The sequence below is a fragment of the Caretta caretta genome, chromosome 13 (genome assembly GCF_965140235.1).
Source record: "Caretta caretta isolate rCarCar2 chromosome 13, rCarCar1.hap1, whole genome shotgun sequence".
Lineage (NCBI taxonomy): Eukaryota > Metazoa > Chordata > Testudines > Cheloniidae > Caretta > Caretta caretta.
The window spans coordinates 28,396,291-28,419,160 of record NC_134218.1 but is presented as its reverse complement, the minus strand read 5'-3'; the positions used below and the strand labels follow the sequence as shown (position 1 = coordinate 28,419,160).

General features: G+C 52.4%; 1 protein-coding gene across 1 annotated transcript; it reads right to left on the bottom strand.

The window, feature by feature from the left end:
- Window positions 1–2,891: 2,891 nt before the first annotated feature.
- On the bottom strand, window positions 2,892–22,870 carry E2F1 (E2F transcription factor 1). Its single transcript, XM_048820197.2, has 7 exons — window positions 22,197–22,870; window positions 16,258–16,348; window positions 14,852–15,071; window positions 12,552–12,704; window positions 10,560–10,674; window positions 9,892–10,096; window positions 2,892–7,092 (listed from the first exon to the last, which is right to left on the bottom strand). Exons 1-7 carry the CDS (start codon window positions 22,425–22,427, stop codon window positions 6,842–6,844), a joined length of 1,266 nt encoding a protein of 421 aa, XP_048676154.1. The 5' UTR covers window positions 22,428–22,870; the 3' UTR covers window positions 2,892–6,841.

The following is a 22,870-nucleotide window of genomic DNA, read 5'->3' as shown; positions in this document are numbered from 1 at the left end:
GGTGTTTCCCTCTTTGATTTTTTTTTTTTAAATGTCTCCCCGCCCAATCTCTGGAGGTTTGCGATGCTTTCTTGCAGCCTGGGGGGGTGTAGTAGGAGCAGAAAGCTTGTGGTGAAGGAACAGCTTTAGTATCTCTCTCCACTAATTAAAGCTGCAATATTTGTATGTTTGACTTTCCTCCCCCAAAAGTTCTTCAGGAATTACCAAAATCCGTCTCCCTATTTTTGCATTTTAAGAGTAACTTTAATCTCCCCTTCATGTCTCTAAAGCATTGCCTATTTTAAATAAACATTCTTCACCCGTGTCATCTCCCACACTGACACCATGTCCTATTATTTAAACATTTTATTAAAACCAGTGTCTAAAAAATTATATAATACATGGGTTGGGAAAAGTGTTTCTGTACATCTGGGTATAGTGCTTAGATTATCCAAAGTTTGTTTTTAAAGTCATAGGATACATAGAGTACATAATCAGCAATAACCCAAATTTCGGTGAATAGATTTAACAATACAGTTTAGATATTAGAATCCGAATACTCGGGGTACATCACTCATGAAAAGTTATATAGAGATTTGATTGTGGAAAGCAAAATATATCAATGAGTGGAGATTGTCCCTCAGTACTTGAGCATTAGGTTGGTTGTCCATTTAGAAAATACCATCCATGAGGAAAGTATTTGTTACTTTTCTGATCGCACTTCTCACTGGCACTCCAGCTCATCCCTCCTGGTACTGCCGATGTCAAGTGATGTGTTCTATGTAGATGTCCCTCGACCACCTGATGGCATCCGACATCATGAGTTTCTGCATCAGCTGAGCGTAGCTTTGACTGATTCCACATTCTCTCAGCACTTGCTCGTTACTAGGGTCCCATACGCCTAAAGCTCCAACGATCAGTATGTGTGTCTGGACCTGGTAACCACCCTTAGCTCTCAAGGTTTCGGCCAGAAGGGCATGTTTCCCTACCTTTTGAGCTTGGGCATTGTGAAAGGCTGGGATCCTGTTCTCGAATGGCACTGTGACGTCCACCATGATTATCTTCTTCTGGTCCTCATTGGTGATGATGATGTCCGGTCGCAGTTGGTTGTAGGTTCCAGGGATGGTAGAGTTTACGGCAACCTTCCCCACGGGTGTCGGGGATGGCTCTGGCCAGGCAACCTTGGATGGCAGTGTGTTGCAGCTGCCAACCTCTTGAATGGGGCTTATAGCTACCCAGGACGTGGGGTAGCATCCTGTTTTTACACAGCATGGGCCTCTGATTGGGAAGACTTTTAGCTGGAAAAATAAAGAGGGTCTTGTTAGGGCAAGTATGCTTCCTCACTGTTCCCAAAACTCCCAGATTCCTACTTTTTTTTTTTTTTTGGGGGGGGGGGGGGGGCATTCACATTTATTTCTTCAGGCTTTTTCTGTTCTTTTGCCTGCTAAGTTACAGCTTATCTAAGATCAGGAAAAAAACAAAAACAAAAAACCCTACCTTATCTTGGGCTTTGATGATGCTCGGGAATCTTTAACTTCTTTGATGCCTCTTAGGGGAGTGTAGAGTTGAGCTACAGAGCAAAATACCCTAATTCCTTGTGAGCAGCATTTCAGGTGAGGCCTCATGTTGAATTATTTGGTTTGCTAACTAAAACTAAGTGAATGTTTGCAAAAAGAAAAGGAGTACTTGTGGCACCTTAGAGACTAACCAATTTATTTGAGCATGAGCTTTCGTGAGCTACAGCTCACTTCATGAAGTGAGCTGTAGCTCACGAAAGCTCATGCTCAAATAAATTGGTTAGTCTCTAAAGGTGCCACAAGTACTCCTTTTCTTTTTGCGAATACAGACTAACACGGCTGTTCCTCTGAAACCTGTCTTTAAGTGAATGTTTGTAACTCCATGACTGTGTGTGCCTGTGTGCAAACACAAAAACTTTTTTCTTTTACAATTCCCATGACACTTGGATTTTTGTTTATTTTGTTAAGGCTTAGCCCTAACGGTTAGAATTGTTTGCCTATAGTGAGTTCTGCATTTCAGGTCTCTGTATAAACCATTCACTGATGAATGCCTTTGAAAATAATCAGTAAGAGGAAAATCTTTTCAGCAATAGGTATTTGCCCAGAGTTAATGCAAAGAGCAGATCAGGGTGCCTGCCTGCAATGGACATAGTAGTGCTTAGGTTTCCTCATCATTGTACAGAACCTAGCATGAGGGGGTCCGGAGCAAGCACAGAATGAAGACTGTTCATCTCCAAAGCATCTATTTACTCATCCTTGCTACCCGACAGCACGTGTGCTGCAGAAGATCAGGTACAGGACAGGGCTTTAGGAGACCTGGTTCTGCTCCCGTGTGACTATGGGCTGGTCACCTCATCGGTGTACCTATAGTGTACGCAGCTATATGATGGAGATAATGAATCTGAATCTCCTTTGTAAAGCACTGGGAGGTCTACAGCTGAGAAGCACCAGGGTTACTGCAGAGGGGGCACGGCAGCATTCTAGAACAGTAGCCCAAGATCAAGTGCATGACTGCAGGCAAGGCATAGCCTAGCTGTGCTGAAGTCCCTGGGACTGAACGGAGCTGCCTGCATCCCCATATGTACAATAGTTTTTCAGCAGGAGACAGGATGCCTCAGGCTGGTAAGTGCAGAGAGCTTGAGGCTCTCACAAGACACAGCAAGAGTGCCAAAGGGCCATCCACCACTCCGTGTGGACTGCTGCTCCCCCGGCTCAGACCCACAGGGGCTGGGCACTAGAAGTGTAGAAGCTGGGAAGTGCTCAGAGAAATGCTACAGCACTTTGGTGAGCCAGCCCAGCCAGGGCCCTCTCCAGCCCTCTGGCTTCTCAGCAGATGAGGATTTAGTCCAGTGACCTGCCATGCCCCCCAACAGACGAACAGACACTGGCCAGGAGTTCAGAGACTCAGTAGAAATGTTTATTAAAACACAAAGCACAACAGTACACAAAGCTAGTTAAAAGGCAGTAGATGAAAATGCGTTTCCACCTGTGGATTCAATTGTTCAAAGACCAGGAACTGCAACATAGGAGTCCAGGGATGCAACAGGAAAATCAACTGCCCAAGCAGGAGAGGCAGTGCTGCCCAGGCACTTGAGACAGGAGGGGGGGGGGGGTGAGAACCCACTTCTGTCCTTTCTTCTCCCCACAAACATACATTTGGGTGTTTTCCCTCACCCTGGACCTCTTCTTCCCTGGTACCCCAACCTGCAACACTGAGATCTGTTCCAGCCCGATAATCCCCTTCAGCAGAGAGGCCTGTGCCACCTCCCCCTTTGGCTGGGCACTGGAGCTGGAGGAACCCTTGTTCTGTTGTGCTTTCAGTTTTATTTAACACCACAACAAACTGTTCCCTGGCTAAGCCTGGATAACTCCCTGATAAGAGGGCAGCCAGGGCACCAGCACAAGTCTCCAGACATTTAGGCCAAAACAACACCATAGATTCTATCCTCTTCCCCCCACCCACCCACACCCCAAAAAATCATCCTCTACAAGGTTTGGTCAGTTTCTGTTCCAGTGCATGTCAGGAATGTCAAAGCTAATTGCATTAGGTTTGCATTGGGATGGGGACCTGGCTGGTCCTCCAGCCCTCCACAACATCCAGGAAGGGGATAGGCTACTGGTGACAGTTCTGGCAGGATGAGATTTACCCAAGACCCACATGGAAGCAGCCTGGAGACGCCAGCGCACCCATTTTTCTGAGCCTCTGTTCGTGCTTTGGCCTTGATCCCCAGCTGGAATCCTGCGGGCGGCTCTGCTCACAGCACTCTAGGGAGCAGAAAGCACCTGGGAATCTCATGAGAGCCCCAAACCGTGCATGCTCATCTGACCCGCCAAGGATCACCCATCCCTACACTAAATAGCCAGCGAATCAGCGTTACCCTTCTGCCAACCCCATGAAAGCTTTGGTTCATGGCCTGTCCAACTCTGTCAGCAAAGGAGCTGCCCCAGAACAGCCTTTGCATTGGCCCTACCTGCTCTCAGAATCCACTCCATACACAGGATCCCACTTTTGAAGCAAGGGGGGGAAACCCCACCACAACAGTTACTTCAGCCAACAGAACGTGCTGCTCACTCGAGCTACTGGCAGGGTCAGCTGCAGCTCCCTGTGCTGGGAAGTAGATTATCTATCTTCCCGAGTCTGGAATGGCTCCGGGACTCATGCAGCCAGCAGGGGTCATACCCAACGGTTAGTTGCTTAAGCTTTGGTGCAGCAGCCTCACAGCCCTACTAGAGTTTATACCAGGAGAACCTATCTCCTCTGCTCTACTCAGCTGCAGCTGATAGCAGCGTAGTTAAGGTACAGGAGAGAACGGGTAGAATGCTCTACATGGTAGAACCAGGTACAGTTACAGCACTTCCAGCCTGCCTTCCTCATGCAGCTAGGCCTAGCGAGAGTTTTGGGTGCTCATGACCAGCCAACAAATCAACCACTCCCTCCAACTCTGCCAGGAGAGCAGGTGTGGGCCCTCCAATGGAAAGGGCCAGGTCTGTGCAGCTTCTCATCTGTATGAGATGTTAGGAGAACGAGCCCATGGCCTGGGTACGTTGACATCAGCACACAGTGTGAGGAAACTGAGGCAGATCAGAGCTCCCCCTACCCAAAGGATCCCTATTTCTTCATAAGTGAGAAAACCCCTGCCAGGCCAGGGCCTCATCTGCCAGATTTCTCTGGCAAGAGAAGCACAGAGCCACACAGGAGCTGCACTGGCTGCCATCCCGTCTATGCCCAATGGATGGCTGGGCGTGGAAGGGTCCGATTTGGTCACCACCACTCGACATGGAACACAAAACCCTCTAAGGTTTCCCTGGAGCCTGCTTCACTTTTCCTTTTTATTACTTCTTCGCCCACTTCCCTTCCGTGACTAAGCTGCTTCCGCTGCACATCCCTGGCATCTCCAGGCAGAGAGTCCCTCCTGCCTCAGATTCGCCTCCCCACCCTTCCCCTCTATCAGACACGTCTGCTACTCATTTCCTGTCTACAATAAATAGCCCATTCAGCCCACCAGCTTCCCTTCCCACCAGTTGCATATTCTACCTCACAGAGACACTACAGTGCCCCCTGTTCCAGTCCAGTACCCCAGCTAGTGAGCTCCCACACTGTCCCTTCACCTACCAGCCGGCTTTGCAAGTGGTTTGTATGAAAGGAGCTCTGCGACTCTGTATTTAACAGCTGGCACTCTCTAGCCTAACAGAACACAAAATGGCCTCCTTCCCTCCCACAGTTCCTACTTCTGGCAGTCGCCGCTTGGGGGGGACACACGCACACACACACACGCAAGCACACAGAGACCCCTTCCAGAAGCCTCACATGGACCTTCTAGACCATATAAATAATAAATAACAAACTGCACTTGCCATCTGGACATCCTGGAGCACTTTGCCACAGGCAGGGCAGTCTCCCAGGCTCTGTTTGGCAGGGGAGACAGAGGCACCGGGAGGTTAAGTGACATGCCCCAGCACATCTGTGGCAGAGCTGGGAATTGACTCCTAGCTTTGTGTCAGGATCTCTAGACCACAGCTGCCTCCCACTCCGAAACAAAATCCCCTCAGTACTAACAGCTCCGCCCTGGGAAAGCATCACCCTATTTAACTCCTACCAGAGCGCTAATTCCTACAGAACACAGCTCAGCCGCACACATTCCACCTGGGAAATCAGAGCTGTCCCCATGGGAACAAAACCACACAAAATAAATAAAGTCAATCTACACAGGACTCTCCTTAAAGCTCTAACAAGGAACCTTTTAGAACCAAGAACCAGTGTCATGCTGTATCTGGCCTTCGCACGCCCCTCCAGGAGCCCCCAAGGCCGATCTGGGAATTTCAGTTCTGCACGTTTCCCTTTTACATGGGGAGCCAGAAAGTGGGGCTCTGCCACAGCCAGCTGGCTGTTAAACAGACCCCACCCTTTTTTTCGAAGCATAAGCCAGAACCTGGTCACAGGCACTACCCAATGGGCAGACATACACACAGCGGTTCCCCTGTACTCCACACCAGACTGGCACTCCTCAGCAGGCCACCCTGTCACTACTATTTACATTCCTGAATGAGGGCACGCCTTGCCAGGAGAGGCCAAGAGACAGCTTACCACCATGGAGGCAGCTCTGGCCTACAGGGAATCGGCGCTATGTTGCAGCTAAGCCTGGAGACACGTCTCCTGCTGCCGATTCCACAGCCAAGTTAGGAGACTAGCAGAGCAAAGCCTCATTGACGCTGGTGCTCTAGAGGGGCTGCACCCGCAGGGCCAGGTAGTCGCTTCTCAGCGGAAAGATCAACGTCACTCACAATCGTTAAGGCGAGAGGGGGAAAAATGGCTCCTGCAGCAGGAGAGACGTATCTGGCTCTGCAGCTCGAGAGAGGGGCCTGCCCACAACAACAGAAGCTCCAAGGCAAGAGTCTGAGGTGGTTAGGGGAGAATAAGTTAAGCGGCCTTTGTTACTATGGCAGCGGCCGCCCAGACTATCCCCGCAGGGGCATGGACCACAAAGCAGAGCTCCCCGCAGGGGAACGGGCTTGTGGAGGAAAGGCACATGCGTGAGGTGGGAGGAGACGGTGACAGCACCTCACGTTCCCAGGAGGGCTTGGAGCACAGCAGGGAGAGGTGGTGAGGTTTCCCACACCTTCCCCCCTTCCAGCAAACCTCACCCATGCAGCCATTTACCATAACGTTCACTACCTACAAACCCCACTTGCTTCAGCCCATCTCCAGCGTGTCTGCTTCCGAGTCCCAAGCCTCCTCCAGCCACAGAGCCGGAGTCAGCTGCAGCATCACATTCAGGCATCAGCACCCAGGAGGAGTGGCCCCGCCCGGCTGTGCGCTCATGGCACAGCGGCTCCACGGGAGGCAGTCAGAAGTCCAAGGGCGCAAAGTCCACGAAGTCACAGTCGAAGAGCTCGCTGATGCCTTCGCCCTCCTCCAGGCCAAAGTGGTAATCCTGGGGCTGGGGCGGAGATAGGTTGATGAACTCGTCCGGGAGGAAGCTGGAGAAGTCGTCCTTGCTCTGCTCCAGCAGAGCATCCACGGAGGCCAGCGGCGAGAGACTCACCTCATCGGCCGCGCACTTCAGTGGCAGCACGCTCTCCCCAGGCAGGAGGGGCTCTGCAGAGACAGGCAATGGGTCACTGAGACGGGGTGTGCAGAGCTGAAGGACCTCACTTTAGGGTAGCCCACCAGGCTACCAACCCCTCTGCAGAGGGCTGCTGCATTGTCCCAACCCATGGGGGCTACAGCATCTTCCTACTGGACCATCAACCTCCCCATCAGCTCTGCCCAGAAAGGTCTGATCACTAGTTAGAGCCCCAGTGTGATCAGTGCTGTATGGACACACAGACAGCTCTGCCTCCAAGAGCTCACTACCTACAAGCAGGTCCAGAAGAGACACGATGGCAAGCAGCAGCCAGACCACCGGAGACTTGTGAGTTTGTTGGCTCCCTGCACATGAGACTGCAGCTTGTTCCTGGGGGAATAAGCTGGCCCAGGGGCCATGTTTGTGGGGTCTTCCAGGAACACAGGTTTGGTTTAAAATATATCAGGGAAGAACTAGTCTTCCACTGGCTGGAGTGAAAGGCTACGGTAGAAGTCTGGGGATCTTGACAGGTCCTATTCACTAGAAGGGTTAAAGAGTTGCATTCCTCAATTAATATGCAGACCTAACCCCAGCCAGGCGCCTGCTATGTAATTAATAGCAAGTGTCTAATATCAGCACCTGTCAATGCTCCAGCAGAGTCAGCAGTTCATTTGCACCAAGGTGATGGCTTTAATTAGAGAGGGGCCGGATGGGGCTTTGGGAGCTCAGCCATGAGTTATCATTCCACAGATAAGGCCCACTCCTAGTTTGAATTCTAGCAGCTCTGAAGCAGGACAGGTTACTGCTCTTCACATTGGATGTGCCAGTCCTCGCGAGGTAGCTTCCCTCTGCTGGGGGAAGGTTACAGAGAAACCTTTTGCACATGCTGCTTTGCCATTACCTGGAGCAGTAGGTGGAACTGCTTAAGCAGAGGTGCTGCCTCAGGGCTGGGCAGCTGCTCTTCTGCCCCTCAGCCGCCCTGGTGTGGGGTGTCACAAGGATCCTCCCCTGCTCCATGTGTGTGCAAAGCCCCAGGGGGTGGTCTGGGCTGTGGGTGGGGCAGTTCCTTGGCTCTCCTAATAACCAGCTGAGACTGGGGCCCAGGCAAGGCTCCATTGAGGTAAGATGGAGGAGCTGCCAGTGGCCTTGGGTGGCATCCGGAACAGACATCAGCTCTGGCATTTGCCCCACCGACGTAGGAGGTTTCCACACCTTTGGATGGGAAGGAGTTAAGTGTGGGGCCCATGACTACTTTGAGAATACTGGTTGAAAATGCCCTTTCCCGAAGCTGGCTGGGCAATCAGCAGCCTTCCTTTCTGCGTGCCAACCCCTGGCAGTGACCCGGCACAGCCATCTCCATGCTGGGCCATGGCCACCCACCCAGCAGAGAGCAGGCAGATGCTGCAGGGCCCTGCCCTTGGAACATGTTACAGCGCTGACTCCAGATCTGCACTGCCTGCTCCTGTTTGCGGGGACAGCTCGAGGTGTTCCTTCAGATCTCATGTCCTGAATGGTCCCCCTCCCCCCATCCCAAGCCACTGGGGATAATCAGAGCCCCCGTCATTGGAATGGGGAGTAAACATCCTCCCGCTGCACATGGTTAAACAGCTTCACTAACAGGGAGGAAGCACACCTACCACTCCGCAGAGGAGCAGCACAAGCGCTCAGCCAGGGTGGGGTGACAGCTGGACTAAGGAACCAAGCCTTCCCAGAGAGCAGTCTGGGGCCTTGCTCTCAGGGAGAAGCACACACGCTGCCTGCACCTTGAAACCCAGGGCAGCGGACAAAGTTAGGCTGGGGAGAGGGATGCTGAGGCAGGGAGAGGGAATCTCCCCATCCCTAAAATACCATCAGTGTTCTTAGCTAGTCTGGCTATGCTCCTCACTGCAGCCTGGCTCAGAGCACGGGGAGGCACGTACTCAGCAAGGCACGCCTCAGCCACGAGCACAGTTCTGGGGCCCAGCCCTCCACCAGTCTGTACCTGCGATAAGCATAGCTGTGATTTAGAGGGCAAGGCAGGTGAACCCCACCCAGGAGTGACTGTGGCCGAGGGCAAACCTGGCCAAACATACACACAAGGGGTTGCTCAGGCAGAGCCAAGCTGGGGAGCAGCTCCATCGCTACATACACAGGCCTTGGGAAAGAGCAGCATCCTCAAGGGGGCTGGGTTTCCCCTCTGGGATCCCAATGTGTGAGCCGTGCTACGGCTAAGGCGTCACTTCCATTCCCAGCCCCTAGCTTCCAGCCCAACGGGGAGTTTTCAGAGCGGACTTAGAAACCAGTCTCTTCCCAAGTCTCAGCTGAGCAGCCATGATTTATAGTCCTGACTAAACTTGTTTGTCCATTTGAGTCATCCAAGTGGGTGGCTGGGGGTCGGGCCACTTGCCAGGTCCTCTCCCTGAGCCGTCATCAGCTATGCTTTGGCCCGCCAGACACAGCCTACCAGTCATCAGAGTCAGTCAGACCCTCCCTGCCCCTGCAGCGTCACTACAGATACAGTACGCAATACCCATCTGCGGCTGTCACCCACGCTGTGCAACGGAGACAGTATTTCCCCCCCATCCCCATTAATTCCTTACATATTTACTACGCTGCGTTGCTGGTCTGAGACACACTCTGTGAAGCTGAGCATTGTTTTGCCTGGCTGGCAGAAGCGCAATTGGATTGTTCCAACCCTGCAGCTCCATCAGCACCCAGAACCCACTAACCACAGGTCCCTTTGAGCCGTGTCTAGTGCTGAACCTGCCAGACCCCTCCACGCTCACAATGTACTTCCCCAACTGCGAAGCAGGCTCTGAAAACCGGGGAAGATGCCCTGTGCCCATACACACCTTGCTCACCAGGCAGCAATGGCAAGTTCACATCCTGGGTGGGATGCAGGAGCGGGGATGCTGCTGCCTCAGAAGAGCCAGGGGATGATTCCTCAGCAGTCGCTTTGAAAGGACTCTTGACTGGGCTACAGACCCCAGAGCTGTCTTCTGGGCACAGGAACACGTCGATGGGGCCCTGGGTGCTTTTCAAGGAAACCTGGAAAGCCTGGAAGAGAAGAGCAAAAAGAACCACTAATAGCAAGGGCTTGCCAAGGGCAGAATGCTTATGTGGCCTGCATGCCCCACAGTCACGCCAGCTCACCGTAGATCCAGAGAGCAGGGCAAGGCATGCCAGGAAGCATAGACCTGCCAGCTGCCACCAGCCCCCCAAAGGGGGAGTGAGCCACCAAGCAACACCCGTGGATAATGGCCTGCTAAGCTCAGGAGACCAGGCCCTTGTAGGGGATTCGGGCCCCTGCCGGGAGTAGCAGCACAAACGCAGGCAGCGTGAAGTGACCCAGGCTGCCAAGGTTGAGGGGTTAGCGTCAGATGAGCAGTTCATGGGGCAGGAGGCATCTACAAACAGGGAGCCCTGCCCATAGCAATGCGACAAGGTAGGATAGCCAGTTGCAGAAGGACGGCTCCGGGCACTGCTGCAATGGGAAGGGGTGTGGGGGGGGAGGGGTTACCTCCGCTGGGTCTGAAACTTGCAGCTGGGTCTCTGGAGGGGCTTTTATCACCATCACCATTTGCTCAGAGGGGTCCGCGATGCTGCGGAGATCTTGGCAGGTCACGTAAGCAGAGGTGCACTCAGTCAAGGAGTATTCACTGGAAGGCTGTTTGGTGGCTGTTCCCTTCCATCCGGACCAGAGACAGCTTTACAAGTTGGATACAATAGCTAGTGGGACTCAGGAGCTGGGGAACTGTCAGACCCTAACCACAAGCAGCTGCCTAAGCATTCAACTCACCAACACGCAGGCAGTGACTTACGCCATGGCGTGCAGTGATTGGGACAGAGGTGCACTTCTGATGCTCAAAGCACTTTGCGTTTGACAGTGCACTCAAGGCAGGAACATACTAACCTCTCCAGTGTTAGAGGTGTTCATACATGTCTGTCCCACGCTCTACCTGATACCCTGGTAGTCATCACTGCTTACAGTGTAACTATAGCATCTCCACATACACACATACGCTCACACACACACGCTCACAAAGTATCTGAGCTATAAGGGAACCTAGCCCCATCCCCGTGACCACGTCCAAAGCCTACAACCCCTTTCCACAGCCCTGCAAGAGACAGAAGTTGTCTGAATTATTTGTGCTGCGTGACAGTGGCAGATGCCTGATGTACGTGGTTGAGAAGCCACTCAAATCCTGAGCCCCCAGCCCCAACTTAGGGCAGGAGATTAGTGATTTAAGAATACTGGCATCCGCAAAGGCCTAGATGCAGCATTCGTGCATTGCAATTCCCAGCTGCAGTCGTGAACTTCTGGCAGCAGCAGCACTTGGGTGGGCACAGTAGAGGAGAAATCAGGTAGCAGAAGGGGATGGGGAATTAATGCAGGTCTGCATGCTCACTGCTGGTTGCCTACAAAGGTTGAACTGAAGTGATCTTCCATGCGATGCTGAATAGCTGCTGCCTGCCAAGGACCTGGAGCAATGGCTTCTCCCTTCCTCCCACCCTTCACTAACAAGCATGACTCCACTGCGTAGAAAAGGCAGCCCACGGACCGCTTACGACAAAAAAGTCCTGTAGGACACGTAACAGTTGTGAGCCGTTAAAGAGAAGACCAGAAGTGATATGTGGTTTGCAAAGGAACATGCAAACACACCAGCGGAGCCACAAGCTTAAAGGAACGGCACCCTGGCTGCAGACCGGCCAGCACAGGGCAGGAATCCAGCCCCAGATGTTTTGGTTTACTACAAGTTTTACAAAACCTCAACATGAACAGAAACGTTTCCACGACACTAGAGATTCAGATATAATCAGTTCTGGCTTGAGCCAAACAACCTGCCTCCCCCACCAGCGTTCACAGCCCAGAGCTTGCTGAACCAGAAAGCAAAGCTGAAAGGATTTGCCCATGCTAAGCAAAATGCCCAAGAACGAATCAATGGAATGAACCATGAGGAGTCCAAATTCTAAAGCCCTTCTCCACGTTAGGCACCGGGGTGGGGTGTCACAGTTAACAGATGCAGACACAGACTTTTTAGCTTGCCCCCTTTAAGGATAGATAAAGTTACCCAATCCCCCCATTAGGTTGGGAACCGGCTGGTATCACCTGAACTGTGACAATAGGCAGCTCTCTATGGTTTGAACAAGATGGTCAGTGGAGACTATGCTACAGCCAAAGCAACCACCTCACTCGCACTAGGGTGCATGCTCCCAGCCACATGGAGCAAGGAACTCAACACTGCTGCTCCTTAAGGCGATGGGCCCTGAGCCCAGCCTGAGATCAACTGTCAAAACTATCTTCCAGGCACAGGGCTTTCCATCAGCTCAGAGGGGAGGAAGCACAGACAAGACACCACCCCTTGGCCAGGCATGTTTAGCTCCTTGAGGCTACCCTGTAGATTGGTCGCTGGGAAGCTATTAGAACAGAGCCACACAGAACAGGCATTGCAGCTCCCAGATCTCACTACACAGTAAAGCGGCTCCCGTAGCCCCACACAGACAAGGATATTGCTGATTCTCAGGGTCCTCAGTGAGGAGCTTGAGCTGGACAGTGCACATCTGGAGGAGGTCATCCAGCTGCTGCTCAGCCACCTGAAGGTCATGGATTTCCTTCTCCAGCACCTGGTACTTACTGGTGTTCCCCATAGCTGACTGGCTGCCCCTAGGAAACAGAACACTCGGGTCAGTCGTGTTCTGGTCCAGGTTGCCATTGTTCTGCAGAGTGACCGAAGGTGTGGGGATTACATTCATCCATAGCCCCCTTACCACACCCATGATGTGTCTGCTCTCACACATAGACACATGAGGCTGTGCTCTCTGGCAACAACCCCTTTGTCAGCTGGCAAGCCAGGAAATGAAGTCATGCAACAGGGAAAGGTGAGGCAGGGAATTCCACCTCCACCATGGCCATCTGGTGCCAGTCAGATAGGCCACAGCAGAGGACTGGGGAAGGGGCTCTAGCTAGTTTGACCCTAAGGGCCACGGCCACTATTTGTTTCCGGTAGCAACCAAGGTGCTAAACACCACTCAACACAAAGGGAAGTGCAGCCCTGCCCTAAAGCACAGGTCCACACCCCCTCCTGTATCAGTGCCCCCCCTCCATGCACCCAAGTGCAGGGTCTCCCACGCCCACCATTGCGAGCGCCTGCCTTCCCAAGGGGCAGCGGCTTTGCATACTGAGGGGCTGCACCACAGTCTCTTGGGTGATTTGCTCCTTTCCTGCCCAGCCCCATGGTGGGGCACTAGAGGCTATCCTCAATACAGCATTCACTCCTGGGGAGGGGGGAGAGAGAGCACAGGCGCAGCCTCCTCTCCTGCATGGCCAGCCACTAGGGGACGTTCACCATGAACACTACGCTGCCAGTCTTGTAGGCCTGACACCCGCCGACCACATTAGCCTGAGAGGGGACGGGCTGGAGCTATCCTTGAAACTCAGATGCTGCAGGTGCAAATACAACAGCCACACATGACGTAGGCCAGTCGGTGCTCAGAACTGGGAACGGCTCACAGAGCTTCACCCAGGGCATTATTCAGGCAGATGCTCGGACACAGGTTCAATAGAGCCATTCTCCAGTGTTCTGGACTGAGGGCTCAAGCCCCTGCACCCACTATTGTAAGCAACAGACTTGCCATTACTTTAAAATACAGACCAATGTGCTTCCCTGCAACATTTTTAGCAAGGTGGGGTAAGTTTATTTTGATTTTAGCCATTGGCTCATTGAGCTGATGCGGTTGAAGCGTGTCAGAGCCAATGGTACACAAGGGAGTAATGCGATGCGGCCAGCTTCATGTCTGACCCCCTTTGACTGCCCTAACCCGATGGATCAGGCTCCTGTTCAGCAGTTGGGTAAACCTCAGTGTGGGACTGAGCGAGCCTCGAACACAGGACCTTCACAATCATAATCAAGTGCCTTAACCACTCTGCCATTGCACTTGAATTTCTGATTTCATGCAAATTAGGATTCTTTTTTAAAGAGCATTTTATGTAGTAAACATTAGGGTTAAGGCACTGGACTAAAACTCAGAACTGGGTTTAATTCCAGGTCTGGTCACAGACTCCCTGTGTGACCCTAGACAACTCACTTCCCCATGCCTCGGTTTCCCCATCTGTAACATGGGAATGATGCTGGCTCAGCTCCCAAGGAAGTTGCAAGGCTTGTTTGTGAAGCTCTTTGAGACTTCAGGCAGAAGGCACCTGAGGACAGTAAAGGGTTGTTCATGGATCAACAAACTGTAGAGTTATGTACAAAACTGGCCCCTTCTGAAGTCCAAATCCCCAGGGGGGAGTTCCCAGAGAACTCACTGGAGGAAAGGGGAAAAACAGACACTTTAGTATCTTAGTGGAAGCACTTTAACCCAGTAAGGGCAATACACTTGGGGCATTTAAATGTACAGCCAAAAAATGCAGCTCTCTAGCCTCTGACTCAGCTCTGGAGGACTGCACCAGTTGAGCTCACATACTGACCAGTGCCTGGGAATATGGAGCATGAAGGGGAATCTAAGGATACGTCTACATGGCAAGCAGAATCCTGCGGCAACGAGCCTCAGAGCCCAGGACTATAGCGTGAGTCCAAGTCTGCAGTGCTAAAAATAGCTGTGTAGACGTTCGGGCTGGAGCTCGGGCTCTGAAGCCAAGCCCACCCTGCTCCGTAGGCTACAGAGTCTGAGCTCCAGCCCGAGCCCAAATATCTACACATTTTAGTGCCATAGCTGCCATTGGTTCTGCTTGCCATGTAGACATGCTCAGAAAGTCCCAACCAGTTACACCCACGCTGGCCACACAACAAAGAGCTTGGTGCTCATACATACAGCCACTGGATGTTGTTCTTGGATTTCTTGGTGATTAGCTGAATGCCCTCCAGGACATTGGTGATGTCATAGATCCGCCTCTTCTGCACTTTCAGGACCTCCGCTGCCCAGTTGAGATCCACCACCCCATCTGGTGACTGGCTGAGCAGCTCTAGGAAACGCTTGGTGGTCAGGTTCAGAGAGGTTTCATAGCGGGACTTCTCCCCAGGAGATTTCACACCTGCGAGCAATTGAAGTTGCTTGTTACAGATTTATACAGAAGCGACAACACAAAAACCTCAGTGAGTGGAGTCTTCCTTCAGCACACCTGCCTGGCCCCCACTGGAAAGGAGCTCAGCACCCAGCCTTCCCATGTTTACTCTAACATCAGGATCCACTGTGATCCGTTTACACAGCGTTTTGTTTTTTAGTTTTTTTTGCCAGCATCTGCAGGTTTAACCCCTTTACTCCCTTTCATCTAGATTAATGAGGATCATTTCCACTTGATATCTGGGCACTGACCCCACTTTACTGTAATCTCATTGCCATTGTAATCCTTCGCTTACAGTCCTTCAACTAGTTTTCAATCCTTGTGACAACGCCCACAGGCAAATCAGTTACTGCTTTAACAACCAAAGCCCAGACCTGTTCCATTCGCAACGTTCCCTTCACACCACTTAAGATGAAGCGTTGCATCTCTCCACGTGCTGCACATCCACTGCTGAAGTCCAGCCCCTCTGCAGGACAGCCTGGCACAGACCTGGGTAGTTTGTCTGTCCAGGCGAGACTTGAGATCCCAAGCTCTGCATACAGCGTGTTAATTCTGGTGCCAGTGGGATAACATGATGGCATGAAACAAATGCTCCCATGAGGTTCCCAAGTGCTCTAGCCTCAAGGGGCAGGCCAGAATGCATGAAACAGTCTGTCATCACCACCAGACACAACTCAAGAGCCCAAGCCCAATTCCAGAGATACGTGAAGTGCCACTAAAAACCTGCAGCTTGATTCCCAGATGGGTTACTGGAAAGCACAAGCCAGAACAGACTGCACAGGGACTCAGCTGCTGGGGGCATGCCTACTTATGCCCAAACCAGTGAGAACAGGGCAGGCAGAGCAGGACTTAACACCCAAGAGACTTGAGTTTACACCCACCACCCTTTAGTAGAGTTGGGCCAGCTGAGGCAGTCCCAGAGCTGGCTCTGCACAGAGTGACGGGGCAGGTGAGAGGCTGCAGTGGGTGACGGGGTAGGTGCTGCAACATTGAAGGACCTGATCTCCTCCAGAGGGCAATGGACTCCATGACCCCCAGTCCCAACCACCATAGCTCAGCTTGGCTGGGGTTCAGCCCCGTTAGGCCATTTGGAAAGAGATGCAGTGGCTGCTAAGGACTCTGAGCAAGTAGGGGCAGCAGAAAGTGGTACCTGTACCTTTGACAGGGTTTTTCGCTTTGCCCCGGGATGTCTGGATGCTCTCTGCTGTGTACTGGTGATCGGTTTCCAGATCTAACTTCCTCTTCACCTGCAAGAGAAGGAGGCTTGTGAAGGAACAGCATGCCACAGATCACCTCCCCTGCAGGTTACCCCTGGAGCAGAGATCCAACAGCTCCAGCCACATTACTTCCAACTGAAAGTCATGGCCACCGGTCAGCTATTGGGCCTATGCAATATGAGTTTGGTCTCAGCCTAGTTCCCAGCAAGCGTCTCCTGCAGAAGCCACCATCATGATCAGCAGCCGGACTGGTGGGCTCAGCCTAGACCAACACGGCTTTGCTGGTATTTAATGGTAAATGTTAACTGCAGAGTGTCACCAGACTTTGCATTATGGAGCCAAACCACCAACCCAGTAGCAGTTAAAACATAAGAAACATAAGAACAGCCATACTGAGTCAGACCAAAGGTCCATCCAGCCCAGTAAACGGTCTTCCGACAGTGGGCAATGCCAGGTGCCCCAGAGGGATAAACAGAACAGGTAATCATCAAGTGATCCATCCCCTGGAGCAGGACCAAAAGTTTTTAGATAAAGAACCTTGAACCGCAGGCATTTAACCTTTCAGACAGGCAAAGCCAATGGAAGGGAAATCCCACCAACTGGGCAAAAAAGAGTGGGGCAGGTGCAACACCTATGGGGGTAGGGAGAGTACTTGAATCAATGCGGCCTCGGGGCGTTAAGAGATTCTGCCCCCCCATGTAATGGTTTGTTAATACTGTATAGGTTTGTGCTGGAACAGTGTTCTAGCACTTCCGTTAGGAGCCAGAACGGCATTCCTGTACATCTACTGGTGCCGGGCTAGGCAGCTCCTTTCCCTCCCTGGCTGCAGAACGTCCTCCAAGCTAGCAGGAGCTAGGTCAGCACAGAGGGAGACACTGCAGGTGGGACTGGGGGGAGAAGCGGGGGAGCACGGGGCCAGAGACTCAGAGTCCAGAGCAGAGATGAAGCTGAGCAATACTGGGAGTCGGTCAGCGGGGCCGACTGAACAGCTGGGCTACCCCATGGGGAACCGAAGCCAAGCAAGTAAGGATGGGACGGATCCTGAGGGGATCATTCCCTGCTCCCTCAGGCCTCCCCTACTGCCCTCCCATCTACCTCCCAGATCCTCCCTTTCCCTCTCAGGGCCTCCCCCTGCCCAGGTTCCGGCACTCCTTTGGCAGGGAGCCAGCACTGTTTCTTAACTGTGTGGCGCAGGCCTCCTTGCTGTAAGCTTCCACAACTCACTCCACGCTCAAAAACTTAAGGCATCACGTACACACAGGGGCCACCTGACTCAGCAGCCTGTCTCTCTGGTGCTCAGTGCTGAGACGTGAAAACCCCACAGAGCGGCTGCAAGGATGTTTTTCTGACTCCATGTGATCACCATACGACTACTGATATCAGCCCTTAGAACTGCATGCTGGTTACGCACCTGGTAACAGGTATTTCTACAGCACCCATCACCACAGCATCCATATGCGAACTGGGCATTCAGCAAACCCTCACACCATCATCTCGACCATTCCTGGACTCTTTCCCCTTCGTCTGACACTTTGGTGATGGGCACTATTCAGTGCTTAATTTGTGCCAGGGCTTGCCAAGGCTGAGCCCTGGCACCTCTAGGCTTGGCAATTCATAGCCCCAGCATCTCTGGGCTCCCAGCCAGCAGCCTCCCAGCTTTGAAGGCGGCACCACTGTCAGCAGCAGGGCAGAAGTAAGTTGGCAATACCACACCATGCCACCCTTACTTCTGCACTGCTGGCAGCACTGCCTTCAGAGCCGGGTGCCTGGCCAGCAGCTGCTGCTGCTCTCCGGCTGCCCAGCTTGAGCCCCAGCAACTCTTTAATTACAAATTAAGCACTGGCACTATTAAAATGCTTCATCATAAATCCGTCCTCCAGGTCAGTCTCAGGTTGCCTCTGATGAAAGTTTGATGTGGAACTGACAGGGGGTTTGGGGTGAGGAGCTGCCCTTCTCCCTTGCCCTGGTTTTACATTTTCAGTGATGTGGGGGCAACAGCAAGCTAGAGACCAAAAGCATTTTCCATGTGCTAGAGTTCAGCGGGATCCAATTAGAGAAGACATGATGCTGTCTTCTAAGTGCATCTGAAGGTTGCACTATTCCTCCAATGCCTCAGGAAGCTGCTGAAGGATTCCTGCCATCAGCCATTTGGGAACACTTCAAAGCCAAGGAGTCCTTGCTAAGCAGATGTGCCCCAGAAGAGGAGAAACCAAAATAGGACTGGGAGACATTCACCCACTTGCTTCATGTGAACAGCATTTATAAGAGCAAGCTATCACGAGTGCTTGATGTTTTATAACTCATCATGCTGCAAACGCCCAGTCTGAGTCACCCACCTTGCAGCCGACACTTTCTGCTGTTCTCTCATAACACAATCCCTTTCCTTTCACACAATTCACAAAGGTACAGACGCAAGACAGCATTATCTATGGGCCCCATCTACAAGTATTTCATTGGGTGTCTTATTGGGACCCTGCACCCAGTTACTAATGGGATGGGATTTGTTAGCGTGATTAGGGAGCTTGGTTCTTTAACTGGTACCCAGCTCATGTGCCACACACAAGGATATAAGCTATAAACCAACTAGAGAAAAGGACCTGGGGATTACAGTGGTGAGAAGCTGGATATGAGACAATAGTGTGCCCTTGTTGCCAAGAAGGCTAACAGCATACTGGGCTGCATTAGTAATAGCATTGCCAGCAGATTGAGGGATGTGATTATTCCCCTCTATTCAGCACAGGTGAGGCCACATATGGAGCACTGCATCAAGTTTTGCGCCCCCCACTACAGAAAGGATGTGGACAAATTGGAAAGAGTCCAGCGGAGGGCAACAAAAACGATTAGGGGGCTGGGGCACACGATTTATGAGAAGAGGCTGAGGGAACTGGGTTTATTTAGTCTGCAGAAGAGAAGAGTGAGGGGGGATTTGATAGCAGCTTTCAACTATCTGAAGAGGAGTTCCAAAGAGGATAGAGCTCAGCTGTTCTTAGTGGTGGCAGATAACAGAACAAGGAGCAGCGGTCTCAAGTTGCAGTGGGGAAGGTCTAGGTTGAATATTAGGAAAAACTATTTCACTAGGAGTGTGATGAAGCACTGGAATAGGTTACCTAGGGAGGTGGTGGAATATTCATCCTTAGAGGTTTTTAAGGCCCAGCTTGACAAAGCCCGGGCTGGGATGATTTAGTTGGGGTTGGTCCTGCTTTGAGCAGGGGGTTGGACTAGATGACCTCCTGAGGTCTCTTCCATCCCTAATCTTCTATGATTCTATGAGATCAAAGCTTTCCAGGGTAACAAGAGGAGCACCTGACTTGATCATCCAATGGTGCCAACAGGCAAAGCTCCAGCTCAGACCAGCGCTCCAGCTAACTGCCTGGGACCACATGGGCGGTCAGGAGAAGTTGAAGGTTCAAGAGAACTTTAAGACTTTGTACATTGTGACTGTACCCCCCTCTAGCCTCATTTAGCGCAATATGATCTAGTTCACGAAGGACACATTTGGGAAGGAGGAGACTCGGTAATTGGGCCCTATTTTATTACTAGAGGGGACAGCCTGACAATACAGAAAGAGATAGATTAGACAACTCCCTCCTACTCAAAGCATCTCAACTTAAGCGATCAGGGAGTGAGTGAGCGGATACTCTCACTACCTTAGACATCTGATGGTCAGTTTAAGATACCTAGATCCCAGTGCACTACTGGGAAGCACCCAGGGGAGCAGAAAACAAGAGTTCTGCCCCCTTTGCTCATGCACACTAGGGTGTTTAGAGCTTCACCGCCCGCAGTCAGCAGCCCCGCCAGAGCTGTTGGTGCAGAACAGCCTATGGGCACTGGGCTGCTGATTGCTTATTAAAGAATCAGAGACAGATTGTTTCAGAGGAAGCTCCCATGCACTTTGCAAAGAGCTAGGAGAAAAGCAGCTCACTTTTGTGGCTTCACAAACAAGGATCTTCCTTGAAACGTCAGTCCAACTACACAAACCAGCAGCGCTTCCAGCGCAACAGCACCGAGGACAAATCACGCCTTTCCATCCCAACCACCCACCCACTTCCCACCACAAGCAGGGACACACCAGACAGGGAAAACTCATTATGGATTCCTGACCCAAACAGTTAAAAAAAACAAATGATCAGCTGTAAGGTCCCTCAAACTACAGTGAGAGGCCCCTGGAAGATAGCATGTTTAACTAGCAAAGCATGTTGTGGTCTTTTCCTCTTCCACTCCTCTGTGCCCTGCCCCCATCTCTACTGAACTAAAAGCGTGGGGATTTTATTCCGGGACAGATCCACTCACTGACCATCGCCAATGCCAGATGATGGCTTAAAACCCCATCTTAAAAGTGCACAAGTAAAGAAGGATCCCACACAATGATCTGCTTATGCCCTGATGGAGGAGAACTGCAAGCCCTTGTTGCTTTAGCCTCAGTCTAATTGCAGGTGCTAGTCTGAACCATTTAAGCGTCTAAATCAACCTTATGAAAACAATTCAGGAAACCAAAAGAAAGGAAAGGCTCTGCTGGTTCAGCCTTGCAGTTCTTGGTGCAAAATCAGGGTCTAACAAGGCAAGGGCAGACTTCTGCTTGGAGCCCATTGAAGACAATGGGTGTCTGCATGGGTGCAAGGGTCAGCCCTGCATATTTCACAGCACAGTCTGAATTTGTTACATTACAGTAGCATCCAGTGGCTCCAACAACAATGAAGACCCTCTTGTGCTGATACTGGAGAAGACAATGCCTGCTCACCATAGCTTATCCTAATGATTATTTAGAAGTTACATGCCTGACTGTGTATGCCTACACTCCCACACTAGACAAGCAGAATTTTTCAAGACTCTGGCTTTCATATCCTGAAGCATTTATAACACTGCAGACAGTGGTCATGGACATTAAAGGGTCATCACAACAAACAGAGCTCCGAGAACAATCTGAGAAGTGTGTAGAGATAGAATCCACTCAATGGATTTAGTTCTGAAGTGGAGCTTTAAGACATTTTGATGACTGGTGTATGTCCACTCTCAGAACACCCCCTCCCCGCCATTAATAATTTACATATTTTCAAAAGCAATCATCATTCCTCTCCACTGTACCACAGTATGTCACTCCTATATGTTGCCTAACAGCTATTTCAGAACCAGAATTTACATGTCCCATTTGAACCTGTTCCGCCTCACTACTTAGCCCTGTAAACGATTAACAGCAGAAATGCTGAATCAGGAACAGACTCAGAAAACTGTACAAGCAACCAATCTCATGTCAGGCCTCACTCACATAGTACTGCCTGTTCCTCCCTTACTCGGGAGCTTTATCACATGAAGCCCGAAGACCAAGAGCTGCAGCCACACCAAGGCCAGCTACTTGCCTTATCTAGCACCAGAGAGAACTGTATCTAGGACAGCTAAATGCAAGAAGCGCCCTCTCTTTCCATGATCTGTAAAAGTGAGGCCCTAGCCACAGGTGGCCCTTTAAAGATTCCAGAGCACTTTATTTTCATGAGGGTTGAGCCAATGACCACAGTATGGGGGAAATTGGGCTATTACATCTCCCTCCTTGGATTACCCTGCACTGACGCAAAGTTTCTCTCAATTTCCTTTCTTTGTTTTATTTCCGGGGCTCTGTAGAGCACCATCAGGGGATCCTCTGGCCATACAGCATTACCCCGTGCTGTGACAAAGCTGCCACGTTTCGCCCCACACAGTTTTAGCAGTGACAAGGGGGGAAAGGGGCGGGGGCAATACACGCGCAGAAAGAACCCGCGTGCTCTCCAGGTAGCAAAGGGCCTGATTTTCAGCCGGCCAAGCCCGCCCAGCTCCGGGCGCCTGGAGATCCCCTGGGGGAAGCCGTGCTGCTCCCGAGCTGCAAACCAGAGAGCTAACGTGGCGTTACCGGTGGGCGTCCCAGCGCCGGTCTCTGCGCCGCCGGGCCCGGCCGGGGGGCCTGCGGGGTGGCGAAGAGCAGCAGCTCGGCCTCGCTCTCCGCTTCAGGCGTGGGGAGCGCGTCCGGCGTGGAGATGATCACAATCTGCTGCTCCATCACGTGGAGGCCCCCGGCGCCCCCCAGCAGAGCCTCCAAGTCGGCCACGCAGGCGCTGCCGTCCGGGGCCACCCCCAGAGACATGGTCCGGGCGGCGGGCGCTCACATCCCCGGCGCTCGGGGGAGAGTGGAGGGACGCGCCCGGCCCTGCTCCCCTCCCCGCGCCGGCTCAGAGGGCCATGGCCCTGGGCCGCGGGGCGGCGGCGGCGGCCCGCGGCAGGAGACGGGGCTGGCCCCGGGACACGCGTCCCATGCTCAGGGAGGGCCGAGGCCCGAGGACGCGCCGCCACCACCCGGGGCGGCGGCGGCGGCGGGGCCCGGAGCGAAGGGCGCCGAGGCAGCACCCCGGAGCCTCAGCGCTGGGCTGGGGCCGCCGCAGGGCACAGAGCGGGGCTGGCCGCCGGGCCCGCTGCTCGCCCTGCTGGGGGTCCCTCGGCTGCCCGCGCGTCCCGGCCCGGCCCGGCCCCGGGTATTGTCCCCAGCTGGTCCAGCCCCGCACGCCTTTGCGCGCCAAATCCTTTTTGCCG

Excerpts from the sequence above, each read along its gene's own strand:
- E2F1 (XM_048820197.2), bottom strand. The coding sequence starts at position 22,427 with ATGTCTCTGGGGGTGGCCCCGGACGGCAGCGCCTGCGTGGCCGACTTG. Across the intron at positions 15,072-16,257 it reads AGCGAAAAACCCTGTCAAAG|GTGTGAAATCTCCTGGGGAG; the intron begins GTACAGGTACCA and ends AATTGCTCGCAG. Across the intron at positions 7,093-9,891 it reads ATTGCTGCCTGGTGAGCAAG|AGCCCCTCCTGCCTGGGGAG; the intron begins GTGTGTATGGGC and ends CTGTCTCTGCAG.